This window comes from Protomyctophum bolini (genome assembly GCF_963924005.1).
Source record: "Protomyctophum bolini genome assembly, chromosome: 21".
In the NCBI taxonomy this organism is placed as follows: domain Eukaryota; kingdom Metazoa; phylum Chordata; class Actinopteri; order Myctophiformes; family Myctophidae; genus Protomyctophum; species Protomyctophum bolini.
The window spans coordinates 25,946,412-25,973,677 of record NC_137882.1 but is presented as its reverse complement, the minus strand read 5'-3'; the positions used below and the strand labels follow the sequence as shown (position 1 = coordinate 25,973,677).

The window sequence follows — 27,266 nt, the reverse complement described above, 5'->3', positions numbered from 1 at the left end:
ATGAGAAAACATTGCGAGTCAAAAGGCAACCGAATGAAGTGCGGTACCGCCACCTAGTGGCTATCTTCTTTTTGAGTGGTTGCCACTCTAACTTTATATAGTCACTTAGACAAGCCTAAAACATACAGTATAATGCCCGTGTCCTTTTTATGGACTTCTCCTCTGCTTTGAATACAGTCCAACCCCATCTTCTCCTAAAACGCCTGTGTGACCTGAACGTCAGTAGTAATGTCATTCTGTGGATTAGATAGTTTCTGAGAGAGAGACCCCAACGGGTCTGTATTAATAACACTCTGTCTGACTGCCTTGTCCTTTTCTACTCAGACTGAGTAGGAGAAAATCACACCCGTGTGAAGTGAGGGGCGCTCTTATCATCGTACGTCATCATAAATCATCTTATTCCGGCCAATCAGAATTTGCGTCCTCACCATGTCATCAATGGTTGTGTTCATGCAATGTTTGTGTTTACACAAACAAACACTCAAAGCTGGCCATTCATTGTCAATTGAATGGCATTTAATGTTTGTGTTGGGACAAACTCTCAAAACTGGACAATCAATGATTGTCAATGGCATTTAATTTGTGTTATTACAATGTTTGTGTTTACATACACCCTCAAAGCTGGACATAATAGGAGAGGCTAGCGCCCCTCAAAAAATGGTGCTTTATTTTATCATGATTATTAGTGAGGACCAATTATAAGGTTGAAAAGTGGTGAAGTGGCCCTTTAACGACTAGATTTCCCAGGTTTCACGAACGCATCGCAGTCGCAGTTCCATGTTGTAAATATGAGTTGGTGCGTCGCTCCTGCACAGCGTTTATGTCTCGTGACAAACGTAACAGGATTTATGTGGGCTTATTTGGGGGAAATGGAGGTCTAAAGGTAAGTCAGCGGGTGTTATCGATCCAGAATCAGTCCGATCAGCTATTGATTGGATGTGCGGGGGGCAATTAATCGGCTTTGGGGTTGGTTGATTTGTATTTGTACGTTTCTTTGTTACGTTCACATCGGTGACCAATCCAATTGTGTTACCGGCTATTATATTTGTATTGTATGTATTTGTTTTCCGCTGTGTACAACATTGGGCGTTGATTTAGCAGTGCATGGACATCAACAATAAATACATTTATATACAACAGTTGAACCAAACGTGGATATTTTTTACCCCACTGAAAATTCCGCCGTCACGGAATTATTTAGGTAACCAGTATCGGTGAAACCCCAACCCCTATTATTTGTAGCTAACGTTAGCTGACTGAGCTAAAGTAGCCATCCATACAACAAGTGATTGACGTGCTGCTACCATTCAAACGACCGATTATTTATTGATTATAGAGGCACGTGACTCCCTGTCACGAAGAACTAAAAACGGGCATCTTTTTAATGTACCGTTAGAATTGGCGTTAGCTCTTCCAAGTCATGCATTTGTAGTCCTGTCTTGCTGTCTATTTGTAGTTCAATAGGCGATGTACTGTATTTAGTCAAATCTGGTGACGCTATGTTATGTATTTAATGGTCTTCTGTCAGTTCTGTGACTGTTATTATCAGTTAATTTGTAGGTATAGTTCCACCAGTTAATTTGTAGTAGTTTATAAGTGATGTTGCCTATAGTCGTTGATCAATGCATCAATTTTAACCACTTTACTTGTGTGTTACAATGTGTTGAGTGACGCATTGTGAGCTTATAGATCAGCTAACAAAAGAAAAGGCTTGACGGCAATTTCATGAAATGTACAAACTCTGTTTCGGATGGGGGACCGCGGCCAAATACATACTGTACGTTTTATTTGGGGGGTCAGTGACATGAAAAAGCTGGAGAACCCACTGATGTAGCCTACTAACTAGGCTACACAGCCTATCATTTGTAGTTCAGTCAGGGATGTTGCAGTTTCCTCACTGGTTTTCTATGTTAGGTCAATACCCCCGTTCCCTATGGGTCCCCCAGCTCAGGGGTGGGCAACTTTGTATCTGGAGAGGAGAGGGCCACTATAGTTCCACACTCACTCCAGAGAGCCACATGTAAGCAAAAATAGCAGATCTGCTATTTTTTTCTATATTTGAATTGAATTCCAGATGTATTCATTTGTTTGTTGCTAATTTTTAATTGGAATCCTGAAAAGTAACATTTAATGTTGTTTAAAGTCATGCACGCATGCGTGCGCGTGTGTACATGTGTCGCCCACCAGTGTAGGGAATGGTAGTTAGGTTCCTGTTACAGTGAAAGTGGTTCTCTCTTCCCTGTCTAATTGTCTATTAACTGTCACTGTGTTGTGACGCGCTATGAGCACACACACACACACACACACACACACACACACACACACACACACACACACACACACACACACACACACTGTGTGTGTACATGTGTGAGAAGAACATTTTCACATTTGTGAAAACAAATGTTGTTTTTTCAACAATTTCACAATTCACATCACACCTTTTCTTTATCTGATGTGTGGAGAGCAGACGGTTCTCGGTAGCCTTGGGAACCCGAGCACTGTGGCCTAAATATCAGGAGGCCATCTCCTGTTTCCTTAGGGAGAGGCAGCTTGCCTTGAAGGATGTGACACTATAGTCTGAAAACCCACCTTTTCAGACTCCATCATGGCCTGTAGCACTTACCCTACCCCCTTAGATAGCATTTCTGTAGACTTAGATAGCATTTGATACAGACTTATAGCATGTTATGTAGACAGCACTATAATTGCATTGTATGTAGTGACAGTCATAGCACGTCATAGTACATATGTATATCAATTATATGTATAGTTTATATGTATAGTTTCATTATATAGATATTCCACTGTTAAGTTCTTAGCTTACGCATGTTTCATGATAAATGCTTTTTATGTGATGTATTCCCCTGCTTTTTGTTCTTGCTTAATGTAAGTCGCTCCGGATTAAGAGCGTCTGCTAAATGCCTAAATTGTAAATTGTAGTCTCACGTAGCCAGACAACTATTCCACAATCTCCGAATGCTAGTATATAGAACTACACCGCGTTAATGCGTTCAGACTGCTGTTTTTGTTTAGACTTCCAGTAATCTGGATGTGGCTCAGATCTGATTCCGGCTGGATTTGTCTGTGAGCGTAAATGGGGCTTTAATAAAATCGATATACTTTGTTGACTAGCGTGCAGCGGTCTGTGGTATAGGCTCCCTACCTTTTATCTCTTTCTACACCAAATCAATTCCACCAAAAGTAGCCAATCTATAAGCTTGGGCACATGATGTGTCGCATGGCAACCCAATGTGAGTTTGTAGGTCAGCTGTGTTTGCCCCAGAACATAGGGGTGCGTGTTACCAGGGTCCAAACTGGGTTAATGGCTTTAATAATATGTCATCTGTATTCTATCACGGAGCAAGTACATTTACCAACCATTACTTTAACCATTCAACAGCTAGGCTATAAGTGTCTGTCGGCTTATTGTTTTTATGTTTGACATCAGGCTGGTGGTCCGGGGGCTTGACTGAGGATTAGTCGTGTGCAGTGTTGTTTTTGGCAGCAAATATTTGGATTTTAGTTTTTAGTCGTAGTCTCTTGAATAGTTTTAGTTTTAGTTTTAGTTACATTTTAGTCACCTGGAATGTTTTAGTGTTAGTCTAGTTTTAGTCGACTAAATCTACAGTTGATTTAGTCAAACAAAATGTATTTTGGCAGGCCTTGATGCCGTCGTAATGACTGTTTTTTTTCCACTTGCTGAAAATAGCCGATCTACAAGACACGTTGTGAGCTTGTAGATCGGCTATTTTCAGCATGCAACTAATTGTAAAAGGACTTATACTGGATATCTTGTCCACTAGTCCCTTCCTAACATTTTAGTCTAGTTTTTATTTGTTGACGGAATTGTCAGTATATTTAGTCTTAGTTTTAGTCATAGCTTAGTTTTCATGTATAGTTTCCATTTAGTTTTTGTCAGTGGTAAATGGTAGTCAACGAACATTTTTCGTCTTAGTTTTAGTCGATGAAAACAACACTGGTCATGTGTGTGCGTGCACCGTGCGTGCGTGCAGTGCATGCAGTTCAGTGCACTGCGTGCTAGCAGAAAATAGCCAAAGCATATAGTGGGCTGGTTAATGCACATTTGAACTACTATAGTTTATTATCTCAAAGTAATTAATACCTCAGAATTGTTGTACTTTAAGTAATTGAGTAAATGTGTTTAGTTGCTTACTTCTCCACCACTGCAATCAACCAATAGTAAGAAGTACAAGGATCAGATCCTAAAGCAGTGCTAATTACAACCAACTAATAGTACGGCAAGTTTATTTGTATAGAACATTTCAACAGCAAGGCAATTCAATGTGCTTCACACAGAACATCAAGCAAAGGGAAACACATCATCATAGAAATGTACCAATAAATAATGTTCCTTCCCAAAAAAAACAGACAAATCGAAAATCTAGGTCAGGACATTGGTTCTCAAAGTGAAGTCCAGGGTACCTCGAGGGGGTTCCAAACAGACCCTTACATGTCTGTAACTCTGAGAGTGTACACATGGAACCAAATGGACCCTATACAGGTCTGTAACTCTGAGAGTGTACACATGGAACCAAATGGACCCTTACAGGTCTGTAACTCTGAGAGTCTACACATGGAACCCAATGGACCCTTACAGGTCTGTAACTCTGAGAGTGTTACATTTGACACTAATTAGTTATGATGGTCCTTGAAAGTGAACCACTGATCTAGGAATAATAAAAAAAAAATCATTATTGTTCAAGTGCAGCTAAAAGTTAGTAAAATATACAGTAAAAGTATAAAACACATGTGACATTACAACCCAACCAACGGTAAGAAGTGCAAGGTCAGCGTGTGTACCCGGTGAATTATTGACCGTTAACTTGTTAAAAGTGATGGTGTTTCTGCTGTGTTTGCTGTTTGTTGTAACGAAGTCAGCAGCTTTGGAGACGTGTGTGTGTGTGTGTGTGTGTGTGTGTGTGTGTGTAATATGACAGTATGTCATTTTTTACAACTCAATGAGAGTGAGTGTGAATAGGGCTGCTACTCTTTTATACCATTTTTAATTTGTACAGTATGATATGGTTAAGGGTGCCTGTGCCTCTAGGAGAAAACTATTGTTTTAGTTTGTGACAATTTGTTATGCCTTTGCTTGTCCCCGTATAGCGGCCATGGGTCTGAACTCTGGGCTGCTATAAACTCCCGAACGCACCGCCAATCTGTGTTAGACTGTTTAACATATCGTTTTGTTGTGTGTTGTGTGTATAAATGTCACCGACAACCTTGGGTTTCCCATGAAAACAAAGCAAGATGGAGCCGCAGCTGGTGTGATGATGGAAAGTCGTAAACCTATATGCTATGGTGTATAAAACTCTGTTTAAAGACTAAAGAAGAATATATCGGGGGAACCTCGCGCTAAGCTAGCAGTCCCCAGACGTTTTTGCACATCCTATAGCTGACGCACCCCCACAATGCTCAGTCTCCTTGTATTTGGCCGAATATTAAATATTTTTGATCGACGACTATGGCAAATAATCACAGAAAGTCACTGCACTGAGAGACATGCAGCTGCTGAATACATCTCCTCACAACAGTGTTTTACAGGATTTTGCAGTTTGTGTTAACCCATTTTGGGCGGGAACCCCTTTTGGTGTTTTAAATTATAGTTATTATTTAGCTATTGAAAAATATCAGATCTACAAGCTCATAGCGCGCCACTGAGTGGCGCGCTTCGAGCTTGTAGGCCTGCTATTTTTGAAAAATCGTAAAAAATGTGGTGCAAATATTTGAATATATATTCTTTCAAAGTGAATGTTTTTAACTCTGGTCTAAATGGATAATAAGAAAATATTTATATCGCCATAAAACCGCCATTTGCCTTTCCATGTCACGCGCCACAGTTTGGGAACCCCTCCGCTAAGCAATTCTGATGCTTGTAAGATCTCGTCTCTGGAATGAACCCAAATATGAATTCTTCTAATAAGAAGTTTCATCCGTTGTAATTAATTCATATCTGACAGATGGACGTGGACCGGCATTTACTAGAGCAGTGGTTTTCAACCCTGTTCATATCAAGGCCCATTATTAATTTGGCTTCGGACCACCTGATGAGATTTAGCCTCTCAGACCCAAAACCTAGAGGATGTTGTTGTCGTCGGATAAGGTTTTGTCCACAATGCCGTGCTGTATTGATGTTGGTATACTATTAGGAGAGATAACAGGCAAATACAAATCCTTCTACATTCTCTAATTGTGTAGACTACTTGCAAATTAATGAATGCAGATGTACGGGTCCATGATTTAGTTTAATTTTACGCTCTCAAGAGTTAAAGACCTATAAGGGTCCATTTGCTTACCAACTCTCCTTCATTTAAATGGGGACCACCTGGAATTCCTTTAACCCATTTTGGGCGGGAACCCCTTTTGGTGTTTTAAGCATTATGTTATACTTTAGCTATTGAAACATAGCAGATCTACAAGCTCACGAGTTTGTAGGTCTGCTTTTTTTGAAAAATATATATATATAGATTATATATATATTATATATAATCTTGGGGGTCCTTGACATGAAAAGGTTTGAGAACGACTGACATAGAAACATGGGGTTTTTCAGAAAACTGTCAGGATTTAGAAGACATTTTGTAGAATCGTTCAAAATGGGTTAAGGGCCACTAGTAAGTAAGTAAATGGTATTTATATAGCACCTTTCACAGAGAGGACTGACAAAGTGCTTTACATGATGCAATAAAAAATAAAATACAAGAAAATGAAAACAAGGCAGATGCAAATTGCTGTACAATTCAAATAAAATGACAATACAAGCGTAATTAATCAATAGATATACGATGAAACGAGGAAATTCAGGTTGAACCATCCACAAATGCTTGTGCAAAAGAAATGAACGTTTTAAGGCTGTTTTCAAAAAATAAGTCCACAGAGGGTGCAAATCTCAGGGCTATCGGAAGAGCATTCCAGAGTTTGGCCGCTTTGGCCTGAAAAGCTTTGTCACCTTTTGTCTTTTAGTTTGGTGGAGGGTAGCCTGGAACTCACCTATGCTTTTCATGGCATAGGCAGCTCCCGGCAGGATCAGCCGGGAGAAACTATGCGCAGCTGTGCGACATGAGACTAATTACTTAGAGCGACAGAGAGAGAGAGAGGTGTGTGTGTGTGTGTGTGTGTGTGTCAATTTAACAAAGGTGCAGACGATCAGAAATCAGCAGAGAGTGAGCGATGTTGGCGCTACTCTATGCCGAATTTAAGTGGACTCAGACCCAGGCTTTTTTTTCTCCCTGGAAATAAAAACTTCTGGGTTTCCGAGGCTAGGTGGAGGGTTGGTCTAACAGGCCCGGTTCTGTACAGACCTGAGGGCTCTACTGGGCACACAACGTCAATTAAAACTCACTCTATACGCCTATAATGAGTCGCCTCCCCCCCTTATGTAACCCGGGGGCCTGACCACCACGCATGGCTCTAAAAGTGAGCACCAGAACCTTAAAAAACTGGACCCTGAACTTCACCGGGAGCCTGCAGTCAGTGCAAGGAGGGCCAGGACTGGCTGTCGTGATGTGGCAGCGTCCGCTGGACCATGGTTAGAAGTCTGCGGCTGCAGAGTTTTGGATCGGTTCGGAGGCGGTCCGTGGAGGTTTTGTTTAAAACGGGTAAAAAAGAGAATTGCAATTAGTCCAGGCGTGAAGAGACGAATGCATGAATAATGAGTTCCAGTTCTGTTGTTTGAGACCACTGTACTAGTGGAATATAAAGCTATCATAGTTGCTATACTACTTGAACGTTGTCGGACATGAAATAATCTCTCTCTCTCTCTCCCCCTCCAGCTGTGTAATGTAAGACGATGCTCTCTCGCCCACCATGACCGGTGCAACATGGAGGTATTTCTTCTATGGTTGCCTCTTCACCTCGGTCACCTGGTCCGTCCTCCTCTTCCTCTACTTCAACCTGGCGAGCGACCCCGCCCACCTCCGCACCCCCCTGCTCCCCCGCAAGAATGGACCCTTCCACCGGCAGCAGCCAATCACTAAGGGCCCCTTCGCTCAGAAGGCGGGCCGAGGGGCGCCCGTGGCCAATAAGGGAGCAGAGCTCCCTGAAATGGGTTAGTGACCTTTTTTTGTTCTCGTTGTTGCCATTTAATTCCTCCCCAAACACATTTCTGTGTGAATTCAATTCAATTGAGCTTTATTGGCATGAGAAAACGTATGTTTAACATTGCCAAAGCAAGTTGAAAATGGGGAGTATACAGTTGGAGGGTACAGCATGTGTGATATAATTATAAATATGTGCTAATGAAAAAAATAGCCCAATATATGTGATATACATATGTGCTAATGAAGAAAATAACCCAATATATATATATATATATATATATATATATATATATATATATGTGCTAATGAAAAAATGTGTCCCTCCCCAACCTGCACATTAGCAGCGAGGAGACAGGGCAAGCTGTCCTTCTCCCCATAGAGATGCATGTTAAAAAATGACAGGATTTCTCCATATAAATAATCCATCATTTCAGTAGCAAGAGCATCAAAATGTCCTCTAAAATCTAGTCAACCAGGCCTGCACTGACTGGACAAAATGTGCATGACATTATTTAAATAAACTAGTAGAAATATGAGGAAATGACCGAGGAAGAAACGGTATCCATTCCAACAATCAACTTAACACTGACGGCTATGAAGAAAGATTGCCCGGCATATAGCTAACTAAACTATTTGGACTGGCATTGGTTTAGCTTTTTTGGGGGTGGGGGTTTATTGAAGGTGCTAATTCCTGTATACACGATGTCCAGCAGATGGGGCTAAGTGCTCACAAAGCTCTCTCTCTCTCTCCCTCCCTCCAGGTATGATCTACACGGCGTCAGACCAGCAGATCCGAGATCAGGGTTATCACAAACACGCCTTCAATGTTCTCATCTCCAACAGACTGGGGTCACACAGACAGCTGCCAGACACCAGAGACTCACAGTAAGAGTGCACGCACGCTAGGGCATTAGATAGATAGATAGATAGATAGATAGGTTTATTTGTCATTTTTACAACTGTGAACAGCAGAAAAACGAAATTTCGATGTGCTAGTGCACGAGCCGCAGCAACATGAGTCGCGCCGCCACAATACATCTTTCTTGCATCATAGAAAAAGAAAAAGAAAACATAGAGGGGGGGGGGGGGGGGGGGGTAAGAAGTCATCACATCACATTTCAAGTAAGATGATAATACTCGGCTGTGCAGGCACGTTTCTGGGGAGGGGTGGCGGGGGCTTGGGCTTGGGCCAGGCACAAAAAAAGCTCTCTTCCTACGCAAGCCATCGAAGGGATGAGCTGCGCGGGGGGAGGAAAAAAAAGATACCTAGCTGCCGGGGGAGGGGGGGGGGGGGGGGAGTAGAAGGCGGTTGTGTGTAAGACATGTGTGTCCATGAGAACAGTTCGGTGGAAAGTTCATTTCCCATGTGTTTGTGTAAGTGTGTGTTCCTGGCATATCTCCCCAAGGTCATGTCACGTTGCCTCAAAGTCCTGCGTTATCATGGCAGTTCAGTGGAAACGAACACGGCCCATAGTCTGAAGACACAACAACAGGTGTCAGGGAGGGTGGGGGTTGAGGTGGGGGGGGGGGGGGGTAGAGGATCCTTTCTTCGCTGTCTCTTCTTGTGGAGATTGTCAATTGGGGGGGGAATCCAGATTCATGTTTAGAGCGAGGTATAGCAATATGGCTATTTCACCTCTTTGTCCGTTATGGCTCTCTGTCCGTCATGGCTCTCGGGCGCTGACCTGTTCCAAGATCGTGTCCATCTTCTGATGCATCTGCAGGGCTGGCCTGTTCCAAGATCGTGTCCATCTTCTGATGCATCTCCCCAAGTGCCCTGCCCAGCTCGGCATGGCAGGCAGCATAGGGGCTCCGTTCAGCGTTGCCATTTTCCAATTCTTTGGTAAACAAGACCAATGCACAGCCCAATCAGCAGAAATCCTGTAACCATAATCCAAATAGATGCCTCTTCTACGCTGATAGTCGGGGGAAGATCCATCAGGGTATTGAGCGGGCTCTCCAGAACCCAAATTACATGAAAAAAATGTTGTCCATCACGTACAGAGACCAGCACACTAATTCCATGATTAATTCCATGTTTTGATAGTTTCAGGGTTTTCGAAGAGACAGTGTAGAATAGACACTCTGAGCAGGGAGTACAGACAGGGAGGGAGAGAGGAAAAATAAAAGCGTCCGCCCTCTTCAGAGGCAAGAATGAAAGCAACTAGTCGACTAGTTTAGTCGACTAGTAAATCCACTAGTCGACTTTGCTGGTACTAGTTGACTAGTTGATAAGAAGTAACCAATGTACACAGTTAAAAAAAACAAAAAAACAACGAAACAGTCGACTAGTAAACTAGGCAACTAGTCAACTAGTAAAAATGACTAGAAGTGAATGCCCTAACGCACACAAGCATGCACGCACGCTCTCTCGCTCTCTCACTCACACACACACACACACACACTCACTCACACACTCACGCACGCACACGCTCACACACACACACACACACACACACACACACACACACACACACACACACACAGTAGAGTGGAGCATCAGAGTCTGTGTGCTTATGCTCGCGTGCCTGGCGGGTTTCAAGCATAAAGACTACACGCGTGCCTATACAGTACTATACTGTGATCATAATATATTTCTGATTTATTTTCTGTAAATTGATGTACGTGTGTGTGTGTAGAGATGTCGGGGCAGGGTGTATCCGGAGGGACTACCTTCGGTCAGCGTAGTGATCTGTTTCTTCTGTGTGTGTGTGTGTGTGTGTGTAGATGCAGGGGCAGGGTGTATCCGGAGGGACTACCTTCGGTCAGCGTAGTGATCTGTTTCTTCAACGAGGCGCTGTCCGCCCTGCTCCGCACCGTGCACAGCGTCCTGGACCGCACGCCTCACTTCCTGCTGCACGAGATCATCCTGGTGGACGACCACAGTGAGCTGGGTGAGTGGAGAGCAGGAGTGTTGTTTTCGTCGACTAAAACTAAGACGAAAAATGTTCGTCGACTACCTATTTTCACTGACAAAAACAAATGGAAACAAAATAAACTAAGCTACGATGATTAAAACTAAGACTAAATATACTGACAATTTCGTTGACAAATAAAAACGAGACTAAAATGTTAGGAAGGGCTAGTGGACTAGTGGACAAGAGATCCAGTATAAGTAATTTTACACTTGGTCGCGTTGCGACGCGTTGTGAGCTTGTAGATCAGCTATTTTCAGCTAGTGTACAAACACTCATGACGACGGCATCAAGACCCGCCAAAATACATTTTAGTCGACTAAATCAACTGTAGATTTAGTCTACTAAAATCTTATGACATTTAGTCGACTAAAACTAGACTAACACTAAGACATAAAATGTGACTAAAACTAAATGAAGTTTCAGTCCAAAGACAATGACTAAACTAAAATAGAAATTTGCTGCCAAAAACAACACTGCTCCTATTGGAACTATCCCATTGAGATAGAATGGAGCACGTCCGTATTCCATTGTTAACAATGGCTGCTCCATAGAGCGCTGTGCTGCCGTCAATCTGCCTCATTCCCTGGTTCCAAGGGGTTTCGCGGAAGTTGTTCTCCGTGGAGAATAACATGGGGGTCATCACTCCATAAAACGCTTTACCCGCATTTTAATCAAATATCCTACGCTGCCCGAGATTGTTTTATTACCTTTGGAGCATACGCTGAAGTATTTGCAGCTTTCAATCAACGAAAATCCGGCGAAAAAAATGGTTCGATGGTAAACGCATTAAAACCGTCTCGTATATATAAGAATTGTAGTCCAAAAATAAACAAACTGACTCGGCAATATTGTCGGGGAGGTGTCTCTGTATCGTGGACGACATATTTGATAGTCTGTTTCTAGCGAAAATGTATCCAATCTGGCTGCAGTAACATTAGCGTTTTCTCTCGCGTCAGTTGATTCTTCATATCCATACGAGTGAAACCGCCGGGATGATTTGTTTACTTTTCAGCGAAGTTCTTATATGAGGCGATCTAAGACGGGGATTAGAATACATATAAATAAATACACAAACCCGTTGACTTGGCACCCTCTGCCGATATTTACGTCAGACTTTGGTGCTCTATAACCTTGGAAGGAGTTCTCCTTAACCCATTTTGGGGTGGGAACCCCATTTGGTGTTAGGTTATAATTTAGCTATTGAAAAATAGCCTGTAGGTCTGCTATTTTTTTAAATCGTGAAAATGTGGCACAAATCATTGAATATATATTCTTTCAGAGCGAGCGTTTTTAACTAAAATATTTGCTTCTGAGGGGTTCCTTGTAGGTCTGCAATTTTTTTTTAATTGTGAAAATGTGGCACAAATCTTTGAATATATATTCTTTCAGAGAGAGCGTTTTTAACTCAAATATTTGCTTCTGAGGGGTTCCTGGAACAACATATTTTCAGATGGGGGTCGGTGGCCAATTACATATCATTTTTGGGGTCCTTGACATGAAATATTGAGCACCACTGATACAGAAACATGAGGTATTTCAGAAAACTGTAAATTTCGACGTCCGGCCTAAATGGGTTAACACTGTGACTTTTTTGGTCAATTCGGCCACCCGTAGCACAGCCTCTCGACTTTAGTAAAAGCATTGGGTCGGGTCGGGTAGTGTCGGGTTTGGGCAGAACTTGAGAACTCTTTCACAGAGTAAAACTGTAAAACGCCAGTCGGCACATAAAAGACAGAGTCGGGTCATGTTCGGGCAGAAGTTGAGAACTCTCAAACGCGCGCGCACACACACACACACACACTGTTGTTGACTGTGGTGTACTGTGCTTTGTGTGTGTGTGCTTTGTGTGTGTGTGTGTGTCAGAGGACCTGAAGGAGACCCTGGACAAGTATGTGCAGCAGTCTCTTCAGGAGCACATGGTCAAAGTGGTGAGGAACCAGAAGAGGGAAGGCCTCATCCGAGGACGCATGATAGGAGCCTCGCACGCTACCGGTGAGACCTCGCCTCCTACCTCCTAACCACATGGACCCAAATGAAATTAGCAGTGGTGGAAAATGTACTCGATTTAATTGTTTTGCTTAAGTAAAAGTATCAATACTGCAATATAGAGATATTTTATCTGGAATTAAGAATGTACTTGATTAAACGTACTGGCATCAAAATGTACTGCCAAAAGTAAAAAGTACTCACTATACAGTTTTCAAATGTATACAAATATTTTGAAAATGGCATATCTACAAGCTTGTAGATTGGCTATTTTCGAATGGCCGAAATGTATATAAGGGCTGAAGTGGTTAAATGTTTGTTTTAATAATATTCAAACTAACTAGTTAATCTCCAGGTTAGTTTTGTAGCATTCATTTTTATTTTGTATGTAATGTGTAATGAAAACAACAAAGATTTAGTTAAAACTGGCAGAATTATTATAGATTTCATATAGCCTAAACCATATGAAATATGTATGTAGTATGAATGTAGAGCTTTTTATTTGTTTATTATAATTTATTTTGCTAGCTTTAGTTATAATAATAATTTCTTCTTCGTTTTCTACATGAATATAACCATATAAAATTAAATGGGAGTTAAATGCTGCAATTTGTAAAAATGGCAAAATATGACTCTTAGAAGTGGGACTCATCTAAAAGACCACCCCTGCATCCTGGGACTCATTACATTGAAAACCTATTTACATCACTGGAGATGCTACTTTTATTCATGGAACGCCAATAAACCATTTGAACATAGAATATTTAAATTTCTAGTCTCTGTCTCAGCAGAAATCTGTAAATGGCTACACGACCCTTGGTTTTATGCAGGCCTGCTTTTTATTGAAGTGATGAACAATGGAACAAATGAACAACAATATGAGTGAATAACATCTTAATTGTTATTACCGGTACTTATTTTTCAAAAATAGCCAAAGGGAAAAAGAAAAAAAAGAAAACCATGACATTTCATCTCTGTCTTGTTTTCACTTTGCTGCTTCCTGAATATCAGGGACCAGTTTCTGAGACGTTATTTTCATAACATCATCAAATAATATGTATAATCTGCAGTGGTGGGATATATGATAATTTCCTTGTCAGCTGTGATCTGAATGTTCCCCAAGTTGTTTTGGAAAAAATTGCACAGAGTCCAGAGATTTTTAATTTGTGTGAATTTCAGCCTTTGTGGGGGGTGTTTATAGAGCGTACCAAAATCTCCTTGAGGGGGCGTCAACATATGTGTCACGTGGTAGTGGCCGCCATACTTGTTGGCTTGTCTGGTTTGTTTACATTGAGCGACTATCCGGTGTGCTTGTATACGTTCTTCTTTTAAACTGACCTCACAACGGTGCAGACTTGCTCAGTAAATAAGTGCCACAGCAGGTCACGTCGAGGGAATGAGCCAGAAAACGGAATTAGATTTTCAGCTTTCCAGCATGGAGACGGCATCAAGGAACCCAGATTGACGAGTTTACAAAAAGACGTAGAATGGCTTGGATCTCGGCTGTGCGGTGCACGGGCGCAGAGACATAACGTTTAAAGTATCTAAGCACAGCCGTGTTTGTTCAGGACATTTTCCTTGTCCTTGTAAGGTATTTGGGCCCGACGTTCTTTCTATCCATCCTGGTGTTGGTTCACTATGTTGTCGCCAAGAACGAGCTCAATATTTACAAAAACAGACCTGAGTGATGTGGGCTAGGATTTAAAGCCAACAAGAATGGTGCCGCTAGATTTTCAGACGCCGCCCCCCCCGTACACATTTTTACACCCTATATGCAAATATAATGACCAATGGCATTGCAATGGACACCAATGCTGACGTTTAGGTGAAAAAAGAACATAAAAAAATAAAAAAGAATTAAAATGTGTTATTATAGTTATAGTAGTATTGCAACGCTGTTGTGTGTGTGTGTGTGTGTGTGTGTGTGTGTGTGTGTGTGTGTGTGTGTGTGTGTGTGTGTGTGTGTGTGTGTGTGTGTGTGTGTGTGTGTGTGTGTGTGTGTGTGTGTGTGTGTGTGTGTGTGTGTGTGTGTGTGTGTGTGTGTGTGTGTGTGTGTGTGTGTGTGTGTGTGTGTGTGTGTGTGTGCGTGCGCGTACAGGTGAGGTGCTGGTCTTCCTGGACAGCCACTGTGAGGTGAACCAGGCGTGGCTGGAGCCCCTGCTGACCGCGCTGCAGAGGGACGGGCGGACGGCCGTCTGTCCGGTCATCGACATCATCTCGGCCGACACGCTGGCCTACAGCCCCTCCCCCCTGGTGAGGGGGGGCTTCAACTGGGGGCTGCACTTCAAGTGGGAGCCGGTGCCCCAGAACCAGCTGGACCGAGACCCCACGCTGCCCATCAGGTATAGCCTCGGAATATAGGCAGCTCCTGGCAGGATCCGCCGGGAGAAACTATGCGCATGCTGTGCGACATGAGACTAATTACTTAGAGCGACAGAGAGAGAGAGAGGAGTGTGCCTGTGTATGTCAATTTTACAAAGGTGCAGACGATCAGAAATCAGCAGAGAGTGAGCAATGTTTGCGCTACTCTATGGGCCGATTCATACTCCTATTTTAGAGCCGAATAAAAGTCGGTTCGGCGCTGTAGAGCCTACAATGTGACGTCATTTGAGGGGGGGGGGGGTATACCGTCCTAAAGTAAATTTCTGACGAGCCGAAATCATTTCGGCACTACAGCGCCGAAACAGCGGTAAAATAGGAGTATGAATCAGCCCTATGCCGAATTGAAGTGGACTCAGACCCAGACTTTTTTTTTCTCTCCCTGGAAATAAAAACGTCTGGGTTTCCGAGGCTACCCATCAGGTGACTTAGCGCACAGACGCACGCCACGCCATGCTTTCTGCTTCGATGCCCCCATTTCATGGAACACTCTACAACAAAACGCTATTTAAATGAATACCCCAATATTCTATGGACAATTTAATAACCTGCTCTTGAACCTCCCTACCTCAATATGTATTTGTATATGTATGTTTTTAATGTATTGAGACTATATTGACTATTTCCGCTGATTAATTTCACTATTTCTATATGCCTTACTTGTAGATTTGTTTTGTGTTTTATTTTATTCTTAATTGTTGATTTTGCGTGTGTGTAATCTCGGCAGCATTGCAAATGAGGGTGAACCTCGATGCTCTTTTCGATAATAAAGGTTTCAATCAATCAATCAATGTTACAAAATTACCACAAAAAAAATCAATAGTAGCTGATGTACAAGCCCATGGAAGCGCACTATGAACTTGTACATCTGCTATTTTTGAATAGCCAAATTATGCAATGTCGTTAAAGTGTTGTGACGCTGTATTAACCCATTTGGGGAGGGAACCCCTTTTGGTGTTGGCATCGTGTTATGCTTTAGCTATTGAAAATTAGCAGATCTACAAGCTCATAGGTATGCTACTTTTGAAAAATCGAAGAACGACTGACAGAAACATAGCAGAAAACTGTTTAGAAGACATTTAGACATTTAGAAGACATTTTTAGAATCTGATCTCAGGTCAAATTTAGCTGGGGCCTCCAAGGACCCCCTGGACCACTGCCCTAGACTACGCATCAGACGATTGACAGATGGACGAGGTCAAATATTGTATATGACTCATAATAATTGTCTTAATGGTCTGCCTGTATATATACCCGTCTTCCTCTCAGGTCTCCCACCATGGCAGGTGGTCTGTTTGCTATAAACAGGAAGTATTTCAACGAGCTGGGCCAATACGATGCCGGGATGGACATCTGGGGCGGAGAGAACTTGGAGATTTCCTTCAGGGTGAAGACGACACACACACACGCACGCACCGCACGCACGAACAAACCCAAAGACAGGCACATCCACAAGCTCACAAATTGCCGCCTGTAGATCGGCAATTTTAGCTACCTTTTATGTGACCCTGCCATATAGAGCGGCACAGTCCCTCCCCCTTTCAGAACAACGAACGGCCCAGGAAATAAACGCAATGCATTTCCCCATAGGCAGTTTTTATTTAATTTATTTAAAGACCTTTTAAGCGTCGTACGAAGCCAACTCTTGTCGTGACAAATCATGACAACACACACAATATTTCGGGCCAAACAAAGAATTAGAAAGTAGAAAAAAACGGCAGGTTACAACACTTTCTTTGTTGTTTTTCTTCTTTGTAATTATTTGTTTGGTCCAAAATATTGTGTGTGTTGTGTACGACGCTTAAAAGGTCTTTAAATAAATTAAATAAAAACTGCCTATGGGGAAATGCATTGCGCTTTCATTTCCTGGGCCGTTCGTTGTTCTGAAAGGGGGAGGGACTGCGTCGCTCTATAGGGCAGAACTAGAGTCCTTGTTATGTAATTGTGGTTTTAATGGGTCAATATTGGTTCCTCTTGTCTAGATGTGCGGAAGGGCAGCTGCTAATAGTTCCTCCTCTCTCTGTCTCTTTGACCCCCTTTTCTACTGGTCGGGAACCGGTTCAGTTCAGAACCTTGATTGATTGAAATATTTATTAACAGTTTGCAGAATTACAGTACATTTCAAGCACAAACTCAATACAAAGACTGTTAACTGTGAGTGGACGACCCAATTAAGCATTACACTTGTTTACAACAGGGTCCACATTGTTCAATTCATCAAAACATTTAGAGACATACAAATAGACACTTCTATGTAGCTAAAGAACAGAACAGGAATTCATCATTTAGGAAGCAAAAAGGGAAGAGATACATATATATACAGTGAGGGGAACTATAAACTATAAACCAGTTTATAGTCCATGAGCCAGACCTCCAAAATTGGAACGTTCATTTGAGAATTGAGTGGGCAAAACCGTACACAATATTAAATTGTTTATACAGGCTCAATATAAGTAAATTTATATATGATTACCCTTCCACAGTAGTAGCTTTTTCATATTTGAATTAGTTTGCATATTCTCCTATATAATGCCTAACTTGCATATTGAAAATTGTAATATTTGTAATACATTACAATCATTGTCTTTGTGCAAGTAATCAACTGGGGAAGTTTCATGGTGATATTTAATATAGGTATAGTTTTTCCCACTCAATTCATAATTAACGTTCCAATGTTGGAACTCTGGCTCATGGACTAAGTAAGAACCAAAAAGACCTGAATCGGTTCCCAACTGGTGGAAAAGGGGCCATAGTGTCAGCTCTGGATGTGCGGAGGGCAGATGCTAATAGTTCCTCCTCTCTCTCTCTCTCTTTCTCTCTCTCTCTCTCTCTCTGTGTCAGCTCTGGATGTGCGGAGGGCAGCTGCTAATAGTTCCGTGCTCCAGAGTGGGTCACATCTTCAGGAAGAGACGTCCGTACGGGTCGCCGGGCGGCCAGGACACCATGGCCCACAATTCACTGCGGCTAGCGCACGTTTGGATGGACGAGTATAAGGTACACACACACACATTGCTCGGCCAATCGAATCATCGCTATGGGGGGGGGTACACACACGTTGCTCAGCCAATCAAATCATCGCTATGGGGTATACACACAGACACGCATGCAAAGCTGGGCCTATAGTAACATGATGACAGCGGGTTGCCCGCTGGCCTAGTGGTCCAGGCGCATGCCACATATATAGGCTCTGGCCTGGCAGTGCGTTGCATGTTCGAGTCCCGCTCATGACGACCTTTCTCTCCCCTTCTCTCTCTCCCTCTTCCCTGTCTATCTTCAATTGATATAGTTGATAGTATCAATAAAGGTTATTGTTATTAATAATAATAATAACAATAATAATAATAGTATCATAATAATAATGCATTTCATTTGCATTTTGATACACTGACTGAAAACAAACCGCCCGCGTTCTCCGAGGCTACACTGACTGATTCACTTAACACATTTTGGGCGGGAACCCCTTTTGGTGTTATAGCATTATGTTATGCTTTAGCTATTGAAAAATACGAGCTTGTAGGTCTGCTATTTTTGAAAAATCGAAGAACGACTGACATAGAAACAGCTTTTTCTGAAAACTGTCATTTTCAAAAAGACATTTTTAGAATCTGATCTCAGGTCAGAATGGGTCAATGACCGTGTGACTCCGTTCGTCCAATCAGGAGCAGTATCTGTCCCTGCGTCCGGAGCTGCGTGGGCGGGACTACGGTGACATCAGCGAGCGGGTGGCGCTCCGCGATAGGCTGAAGTGCCACTCGTTCCGCTGGTACCTGGAGAGCGTCTACCCGGAGATGACTCACGGCGGCGACAAGGTCCAGCAGAGGCAGCAGTTCAACAAGAGCCTGAGGCGGGCCGCCGTGCTGCAGTCTGGACGGGTGGGTGTCTGTCTGTCTGTCTGTCTGTCTGTCTGTCTGTCTGTCTGTCTGTCTGTCTGTCTGTCTGTCTGGGTGTCTGTCTGTCTGTCTGTCTGTCTGTCTGTCTGTCTGTCTGTCTGTCTGTCTGTCTGGGTGTCTGTCTGTCTGTCTGTCTGTCTGTCTGTCTGTCTGTCTGTCTGTCTGTCTGTCTGTCTGTCTGTCTGTCTGTCTGTCTGTCTGTCTGTCTGTCTGTCTGTCTGTCTGTCTGTCTGTCTGTCTGTCTGTCTGTCTGTCTGTCTGTCTGTCTGTCTGTCTGGGTGTATGTCTGTCTGTCTGTCTGTCTGTCTGTCTGTCTGTCTGTCTGTCTGTCTGTCTGTCTGGGTGTATGTATGTCTGTCTGTCTGTCTGTCTGTCTGGGTGTCTGTCTGTCTGTCTGTCTGTCTGTCTGGGTGTATGTATGTCTGTCTGTCTGTCTGTCTGTCTGTCTGTCTGTCTGGGTGTATGTATGTCTGTCTGTCTGTCTGTCTGTCTGGGTGTCTGTCTGTCTGTCTGTCTGTCTGTCTGTCTGTCTGTCTGTCTGTCTGTCTGTCTGTCTGTCTGTCTGTCTGTCTGTCTGTCTGTCTGTCTGTCTGTCTGTCTGTCTGTCTGTCTGTCTGTCTGTCTGTCTGTCTGTCTGTCTGTCTGTCTGTCTGTCTGTCTGGGTGTATGTCTGTCTGTCTGTCTGTCTGTCTGTCTGTCTGTCTGTCTGTCTGTCTGTCTGTCTGGGTGTATGTATGTCTGTCTGTCTGTCTGTCTGTCTGGGTGTCTGTCTGTCTGTCTGTCTGTCTGTCTGGGTGTATGTATGTCTGTCTGTCTGTCTGGGTGTATGTATGTCGGTCTGTCTGTCTGTCTGTCTGTCTGGGTGTATGTATGTCGGTCTGTCTGTGTCACTCTGTGTCTCAAATCTTGTGTGTGTGTGGCCGGGTAGTTCATTTTTCAAAAATAGCAGACCTACAAGATCGTAGCACGCCAGCTTGTAGATCTGCTATTTTTCAATAGCTATAGCATTATGCTAACACCAAAAGGGGTTCCCGCCCCAAAATGGGTTTTAATGCGGAAGCCCTGCCAGAAACGTAACGTAAGCGTAGAATTACTTTTGTCTGGCAGCCTGCCAGAACTGTAGCCTATACGTTCTCTGGGATTTATATTCTTTTATCCGTGTTTTGAACGGATATAATTGTTAGCTGCCGCGCTTGTTGGCGCGTCCACTTGCCCTCTTATGTGCTGCTTTCAATGGCCTGTATCTCCAAATCGGCAACAATGAATGCCGTTTCTGGTGAAAACTAGGCGGTTGCTAGCGGAAAACCAGCTTGGCAATGCGCGATAAATAGATTAAATAATCCTGGCGGTCATTGTTTTTTAATCAGTTCTTAGATCAGTATTTTTCATGATGTGTGTGTGTGTGTGTGTGTGTGTGTGTGTGTGTGTGTGTGTGTGTGTGTGTGCACAGATAGTGAATGTTTTCTCAGGTCATTGTTTGGCGGCTCAGGGCAGAGCCAGTCAGAAGGGAGGGGTTGTGGTGCTGAGATCATGTGACCCGCAAGACCCTGAACAGGTGGGGGGCACACACACACACACACACACATCGCACACGAATCGCAACGATCGTTGAATCGCAGAATCTCAATATATTAAACCGAATCGGTGCACCCTATAGGAATTGAGACCTTATCGAATAATCCAAGCAGTCTATTACATCAATGACCTGAAGCATTTTTTGTGTGTGTGCCTGTGTGCCCCGTGCGTGCGTGCAGGTGTGGTCCTACAACGAGGACAGTGAGTTGGTTCTCGCAGGGTTGTTGTGTCTGGACGTGTCGGAAGTGCGCTCTGCTGACACCCCTCGTCTGATGAAGTGTCACGGCTCTGGGGGCTCTCAGCAGTGGGATCTGGGGGTAAGTGTCACGGCTCTGGGGGCTCTCAGCAGTGGGATCTTTGGGGTAAGTGTCACGGATCTGGGGGTAAGTGTCATGGATCTGGGGGTAAGTGTCATGGATCTGGGGGCTCTCAGCAGTGGGATCTGGGGGTAAGTGTCACAGATCTGGGGGCTCTCAGCAGTGGGATCTGGGGGTAAGTGTCATGGATCTGGGGGATCTCAGCAGTGGGATCTGGGGGTAAGTGTCATGGATCTGGAGGCTCCCCAGCAGTGGGATCTGGGGGTAAGTGTCATGGATCTGGGGGCTCTCAGCAGTGGGATCTGGGGGTAAGTGTCACGGATCTGGGGGCTCTCAGCAGTGGGATCTGGGGGTAAGTGTCACGGATCTGGGGGCTCTCAGCAGTGGGATCTGGGGGTAAGTGTCATGGATCTGGGGGTAAGTGTCATGGATCTGGGGGCTCTCAGCAGTGGGATCTGGGGGTAAGTGTCATGGATCTGGAGGCTCCCCAGCAGTGGGATCTGGGGGTAAGTGTCATGGATCTGGAGGCTCCCCAGCAGTGGGATCTGGGGGTAAGTGTCATGGATCTGGAGGCTCCCCAGCAGTGGGATCTGGGGGTAAGTGTCACGGATCTGGGGGCTCTCAGCAGTGGGATCTGGGGGTAAGTGTCATGGCTCTGGGGGCTCTCAGCAGTGGGATCTGGGGGTAAGTGTCATGGATCTGGAGGCTCTCAGCAGTGGGATCTGGGGGTAAGTGTCACGGATCTGGGGGCTCTCAGCAGTGGGATCTGGGGGTAAGTGTCATGGATCTGGAGGCTCCCCAGCAGTGGGATCTGGGGGTAAGTGTCATGGATCTGGGGGTAAGTGTCATGGATCTGGGGGCTCTCAGCAGTGGGATCTGGGGGTAAGTGTCATGGATCTGGGGGCTCTCAGCAGTGGGATCTGGGGGTAAGATGACGACGCAGTGCTTCCTTCTCAAACTGCTCTTTGTGTCAAGGACCCCCGAGTTGATATGCGTTTAATGGCTGACCACCCATCTGAAAATTCCCTAAAATGTCCTAAAAACTTCAAAAATAACAGATGTACACTGAACAATCTTGTGTTTATTTAATAACCTCATGCAATGAAAAATAATATATTTTTCACACTATTGGAGCATATGGGTGGTCAGGTCATGCAGGAGATATAATTAATTAACAATAGCTGCGCAGGAAAAAAATTAAGTCAAAATAACCTAAAAGTCCAATCTTAATTATGTCCTGTCACACAAAAACACAATTTGTGATTACATCAGCACGTCCGTATGAATCTAATTCAAGATATTGGCAAGACGGTGCATTACGCATGGTCCTGTTTTAAACGTAAAAGACTAAAACGACACACAAGTTTCACTGAGTATTTGAGTTGAAAATGTTTAACTTTTTGCCTCTCTCTCTCTCCCCCCTGTAGAAGTCTAATCGACTGTACCAGGTTTCGGTTGGTCAGTGCCTGTCCATGCTTCAGCCAATGGGTGCCAAGGGCTACGTCGCCATGGCGATCTGCGACGGCTCCGAGGCACAGCAGTGGCAGATGGAGGGCTGACGTGGATGGGGTCCTTGTTCCTGGAGGGCTGTAGCCCTACTCGTCTGTGAAGAGAAAGGCCTGGCCAAAACCTAAGGCAGAGAGTGTATCGTAATATTGTTCCTGGAGGGCTGTAGCCTCGGGGGCCCAGCCCTACTCGTCTGCGAAGAGCAAAAGCTATGGCCAAAACCTAAAGGCAGAGAGTGTATCGGCGTAAACTGTCGGACCGCGACATCCGTCCGATGTATTTCCCCCCCATACCATAGTCTTCGACCAATCGCGAAACACTTGTTTCATTCACAGAGAACGTAAACAGGATTTGTAAAGTGTCAACGTCATTTCCCTGAGCGGTATACTTCCTCCGAAATCCCGCCCACTTCCGCCGATACACTCTAAGCGTAGTTCTTGCCCAGCGCGAGAGGGCTGCCCACAGACCTCTCAATGGGCCACTGAAGTTCGTTATAGAGCGACGGGTCTTCGCGGCTGCCATATTTGGCAAGGGGGGCAGCCGTGCGCCCGCTCTGTGAATCGCATCGTGTCCTCGCCAGGTCTTTGCTGAATGGAGTCACAAAGAAAGAAATTAGCCTCATTTTCGAGGAGAACAGCCTGGTCACGACCTAACGCAGAGAATGTGTTGAGAAATGACTGTTGTATGTATTTATTATCTAATATAATGATCTTTTATCGACCAATCGCGACACTTAATTTCATTCACGGAGAATGTAAACGGATCTGTAAAGACTCGACGTCATTACCTTGTTGGGCGCAGTGTTAATTTTGTTGACTAAAAAGGGCCTTTCAAACGTGTGTAAAGTAATATAACGCGCCTATAGTTATAGGCCTCACTGAGGAGGAGTCTCTGTACGACGATGCAAGCGTATTTACGTGAGCGCGGTCCTGTGAATTTGTTGCGCGCGTGCTCGTTTCGTGAACGCGCCCGCGACTCACCAGACCTGGATACTGTTTAGCTTTTTTTTTTTTATGCTTGCGTTGTTGCGCCCCCCTCTTGAGCAGACCTGGAGGAGACCTGCCGTTGATCCAAGCAACAAGTTAACGCCTGCGTTCCTTAAGACTTGAAGGCTTTTCAGAAGACTAAATGGGACCGAGACTAAACGGTGTGTTATTCATAAGACTAAGACAAAATATGTTCTGGCAGAATTAACATTGCATTATGACCAAGACTAAGGGCTCTATTTCCGTCCATGCTAAACCCCCTTATCCCTAAACTACTTTGCCTTTTTCTTCTTCTTTTTTATTACTATTTACTATTTTTTACATTGACACGTTTCAAAAATGTTTTTCAAAATAGTAAAAAAAAAAAAAGAAAGGCAAAGAAGTTTATGAAAAAGGGGTTTAGCACTGATGGAAATGGGGCCCCTAAGACTAAATAAGACTAAACTAAGATTAAGACTAAATCAAAATATTGTGGGGGGGAAAAGAAATCCAGTACTTCCGTTTAGAGACTCAACCGACTATAGGTCTTGGCCGGCGTGCACAAAACAATGTATTTCCCAGCTGCTGCGCATGGCCCTTTTATGAGCTCCCCTCCACAAGATGGCGCCCACTACTCGCATACAATAACGCACCCGCAGTCTGTCTACCTGTTATATGTCTATAGACCGATTCACAGAGGGGTGCCCTGGGAGCGGCCATTACTGAGGTGTAATCCATGGAGCAGGTGCTCCGTAGGCCAGGTGTAGCTAATCAGTGCTGTTGCGCATAATGGTACACCTCAGTAATGGCCGCACAGGAAACCCTCTGTGAATCGGTCTATATGGGGCTGCCGTCGATGATGTCACACAGGACCTTGTCCCAAAAAAGATGGCCGACGTTGATGATGTCACAGAGCCTGGTCCCCGTATCCCCGATCATGTGAACTTCGACCTTTTTAACATTTTGTTTTTGTTTACCTTTGACTTTGACCGTTGAACTTTAGGGAAATACGTTCCCTTTTTGTTTTTCCTTTTTCTTTGAGAGACAATCATGTTTTTATCAGAAGAACCAGAAGAAGAAGGAAGTAGTAGGGATGATGACGACATCGCTTCCTGTTTGTACAATCATGTTTTGTTTTGTTTGATTTTTAAAAAATAATAATTTAAAGGCGTTATTGACTTTTATGTATGTAGTAGTAGTCCCATAATAGAACAATAATACACCCACAGAGCTTTTAAAAAAAAAAGTACGGTAGAGAAGAGAATCCTCCTCCAAAATGTTGATAGTGAAATAATTATATTTTTTAGAAGTCCAAATTTGTTTTCGTTCATCTATTTAAACTGAAGACGTTTTTCAATAGCTTTTGTTTTCGTTGGGGAAGATGTGTCTCCCCCCCCCCCCCCCCTCTCCTCCCCTCTCTTCCAAAGAGACACTGCTCCAGCGTGACAACCCTGCAAACTGCCTAACGGCTGTGAGTTCGGGAAATAAGGAACCTTATGCTACAGAGCTGTTGACAGTCAGTGACATCTAGTGAGCTGAATCTTTTTTTTAAATGTGTTCCGACTGTCTGAAACGGTGAAGTGTCTTCAGACACGTCTAGTCGTCGTGAGCTTTTGAACTTAGCTCATTTTAGTATGACAGTTTTCTGTCTCCCACTTTCAACCCCGGCGCCGCGAGGTGAAAATGTTTCCGAAATAGTTAAAATACCGGTATATAGCACATCTATACGCGCGAGCGACGCACCGAGGTGTGAGCACACGGATTGGCCATTTATTTTGGCTGTCGTACAATGTACACTGAAGTGGTTAAACATTTCAAGCGGGAAAATGTGTCGTTTTGTGATTATTTACATTTCCTGATGAGATTGAATAGTTCATTTTCAAATGCAATGTGAAGTATCACAGATTTAACCAGAAAGGTCCTTGCTCCGTCAGGCTGGATGACACAATTTGCATGTCCATATTTAATTTGGGCAAGACTCGTGTACCCCTGTCTGGTCCCATACTTTGTAAGGACGGTGGATCCTGGTCTGATCCCATACTTTGTAGGGACAGTGGATCCTGGTCTGATCCCATACTTTGTAGGGACAGTGGGTCCTGGTCTGATCCTTGGAGTATATATGAATAGAGACGGCACCCGAGTTCTCCTCCCATCCACTTGCATTAAGTTGCTCTAAAGCGCATGAGGCGATTTCACTCCTCTTTCCGGGTAGGAACAGAGTGCATTCTGGGATGGATTTGCCCCCAAACACATGAACGCGCTGCCGTTGACCATCATTGCACGCGTTCACGTGCGGTCACGTGTCATCGTTCACGTGCACAATGATAGTCAACGGACCAGCGCGTTCATGTGTTTGGGCCCACGCTGCAATACCAAATCGGCCACTATGTCCATTTAGCCTCAGGGTTTCCTCTGGGTGCCGTCTATTCATATATACTCTAAGAAGGTCTGATCCCATACTTTGTAGGGACAGTGGGTCCTGGTCTGATCCCATACTTTGACGGTGGGTCTAATAAGTTATAGATTCCACCTTTTCCTCGCGGCGATAACATGAAATCAACATTTTCCACTCCAGGAAACGGCTAAAACCTCTTTGTGTTTTGTGTTTTTTGTTTTGTTTTTCTGATCGGTTCTCAGCAAGTAACGTTAATGACACTGTGTGTTGCTTTTAATCAAAAATGACTGAATGTTTGAATAAACGTGATGAAACCTGACCTTAAAGCCATATTGTGCAGCATTCATTTTAGTAGTGTTTCGGTTGAAAAAAACATATTGCATGAAGCTCAGAGACAAAGAAATTAATCCGCTTACGAAACCTATAGTTAATATAGCAGTAGAATTTCTGGCACAAGGGTTCAAATCCCAGGCGGGACATGAGACAGTATTGCTGCTTTGCACGTATCTGCATTTCTGTGTATACAGCAGTTAAAGTTCAACTTTATTGTCTTTCATTCAGCGATGCACAGCAGAACAACAATCAGAATCGGCTTCTTTTTTGCTGAAACATGGCATGAGCCTGTCATCAGAATGCTGAGCAAGGCATGCTTTTCAAATATTCACGCAAAAAACGTGCAAGGATTGGCGTAGCCTGCTTGGTATGTGTGCACACGATATGGATGGATGGGCGCAAAAACTGGTTTAGGCGTTCTAAGTTTACGTTGTCTTTATTTTCCTGATCTCCTTAACCCATTCTCTTTTTCCCTTTCTTAGTTTTCCTTGAGAAAATGACACACTTTTTCGCCTATAACGCTTCCAGTATTTGTCAAGCGTGCTCTGTTCCAAGGACTATTAACCCTTTTAGGACGGGAACCCCTATTGGTGTTTTAAGCATTATGCTATACTTTAGCTATTGAAAAATAGCAGATCTACAACTGTGCCGTGCTACGAGCTTGTACTGGAGATCTGCTTTTCTTTTTTTTTTTCGTGAAAACGTGCACATTTTTTAACATATATACATATTCTTTCACAGCGAACATTTTTAACTCAAAACTTTGCTTCTGGGAGGTCCCTGAAACTATATTTTGAGATATAGAACAACTTGGAGACCAAGGAAGCTGAACGCGGAAGTGCTGGCTGCGTATAGCCCATTGCGTATGTTTCTTTCTTTCCAGGGAGCAACATGGAGTCCACCGTACGGTCTTCGCTCCCTGTCCTCTTTTAATAGTCC

The 27,266-nt window shown here is 43.8% G+C and overlaps 1 protein-coding gene across 1 annotated transcript; it reads left to right on the top strand.

Moving 5' to 3' along the window:
* Positions 1-767: 767 nt before the first annotated feature.
* Positions 768-26,314, top strand: galnt11 (UDP-N-acetyl-alpha-D-galactosamine:polypeptide N-acetylgalactosaminyltransferase 11 (GalNAc-T11)). Its single transcript, XM_080793989.1, has 12 exons — positions 768-883; positions 7,797-8,071; positions 8,825-8,948; positions 10,791-10,957; positions 12,845-12,973; positions 15,066-15,309; positions 16,616-16,733; positions 18,188-18,340; positions 19,006-19,218; positions 20,687-20,791; positions 20,991-21,128; positions 22,556-26,314. Exons 2-12 carry the CDS (start codon positions 7,831-7,833, stop codon positions 22,685-22,687), a joined length of 1,764 nt encoding a protein of 587 aa, XP_080650115.1. The 5' UTR covers positions 768-883; positions 7,797-7,830; the 3' UTR covers positions 22,688-26,314.
* The last annotated feature ends 952 nt before the right edge of the window (positions 26,315-27,266 follow it).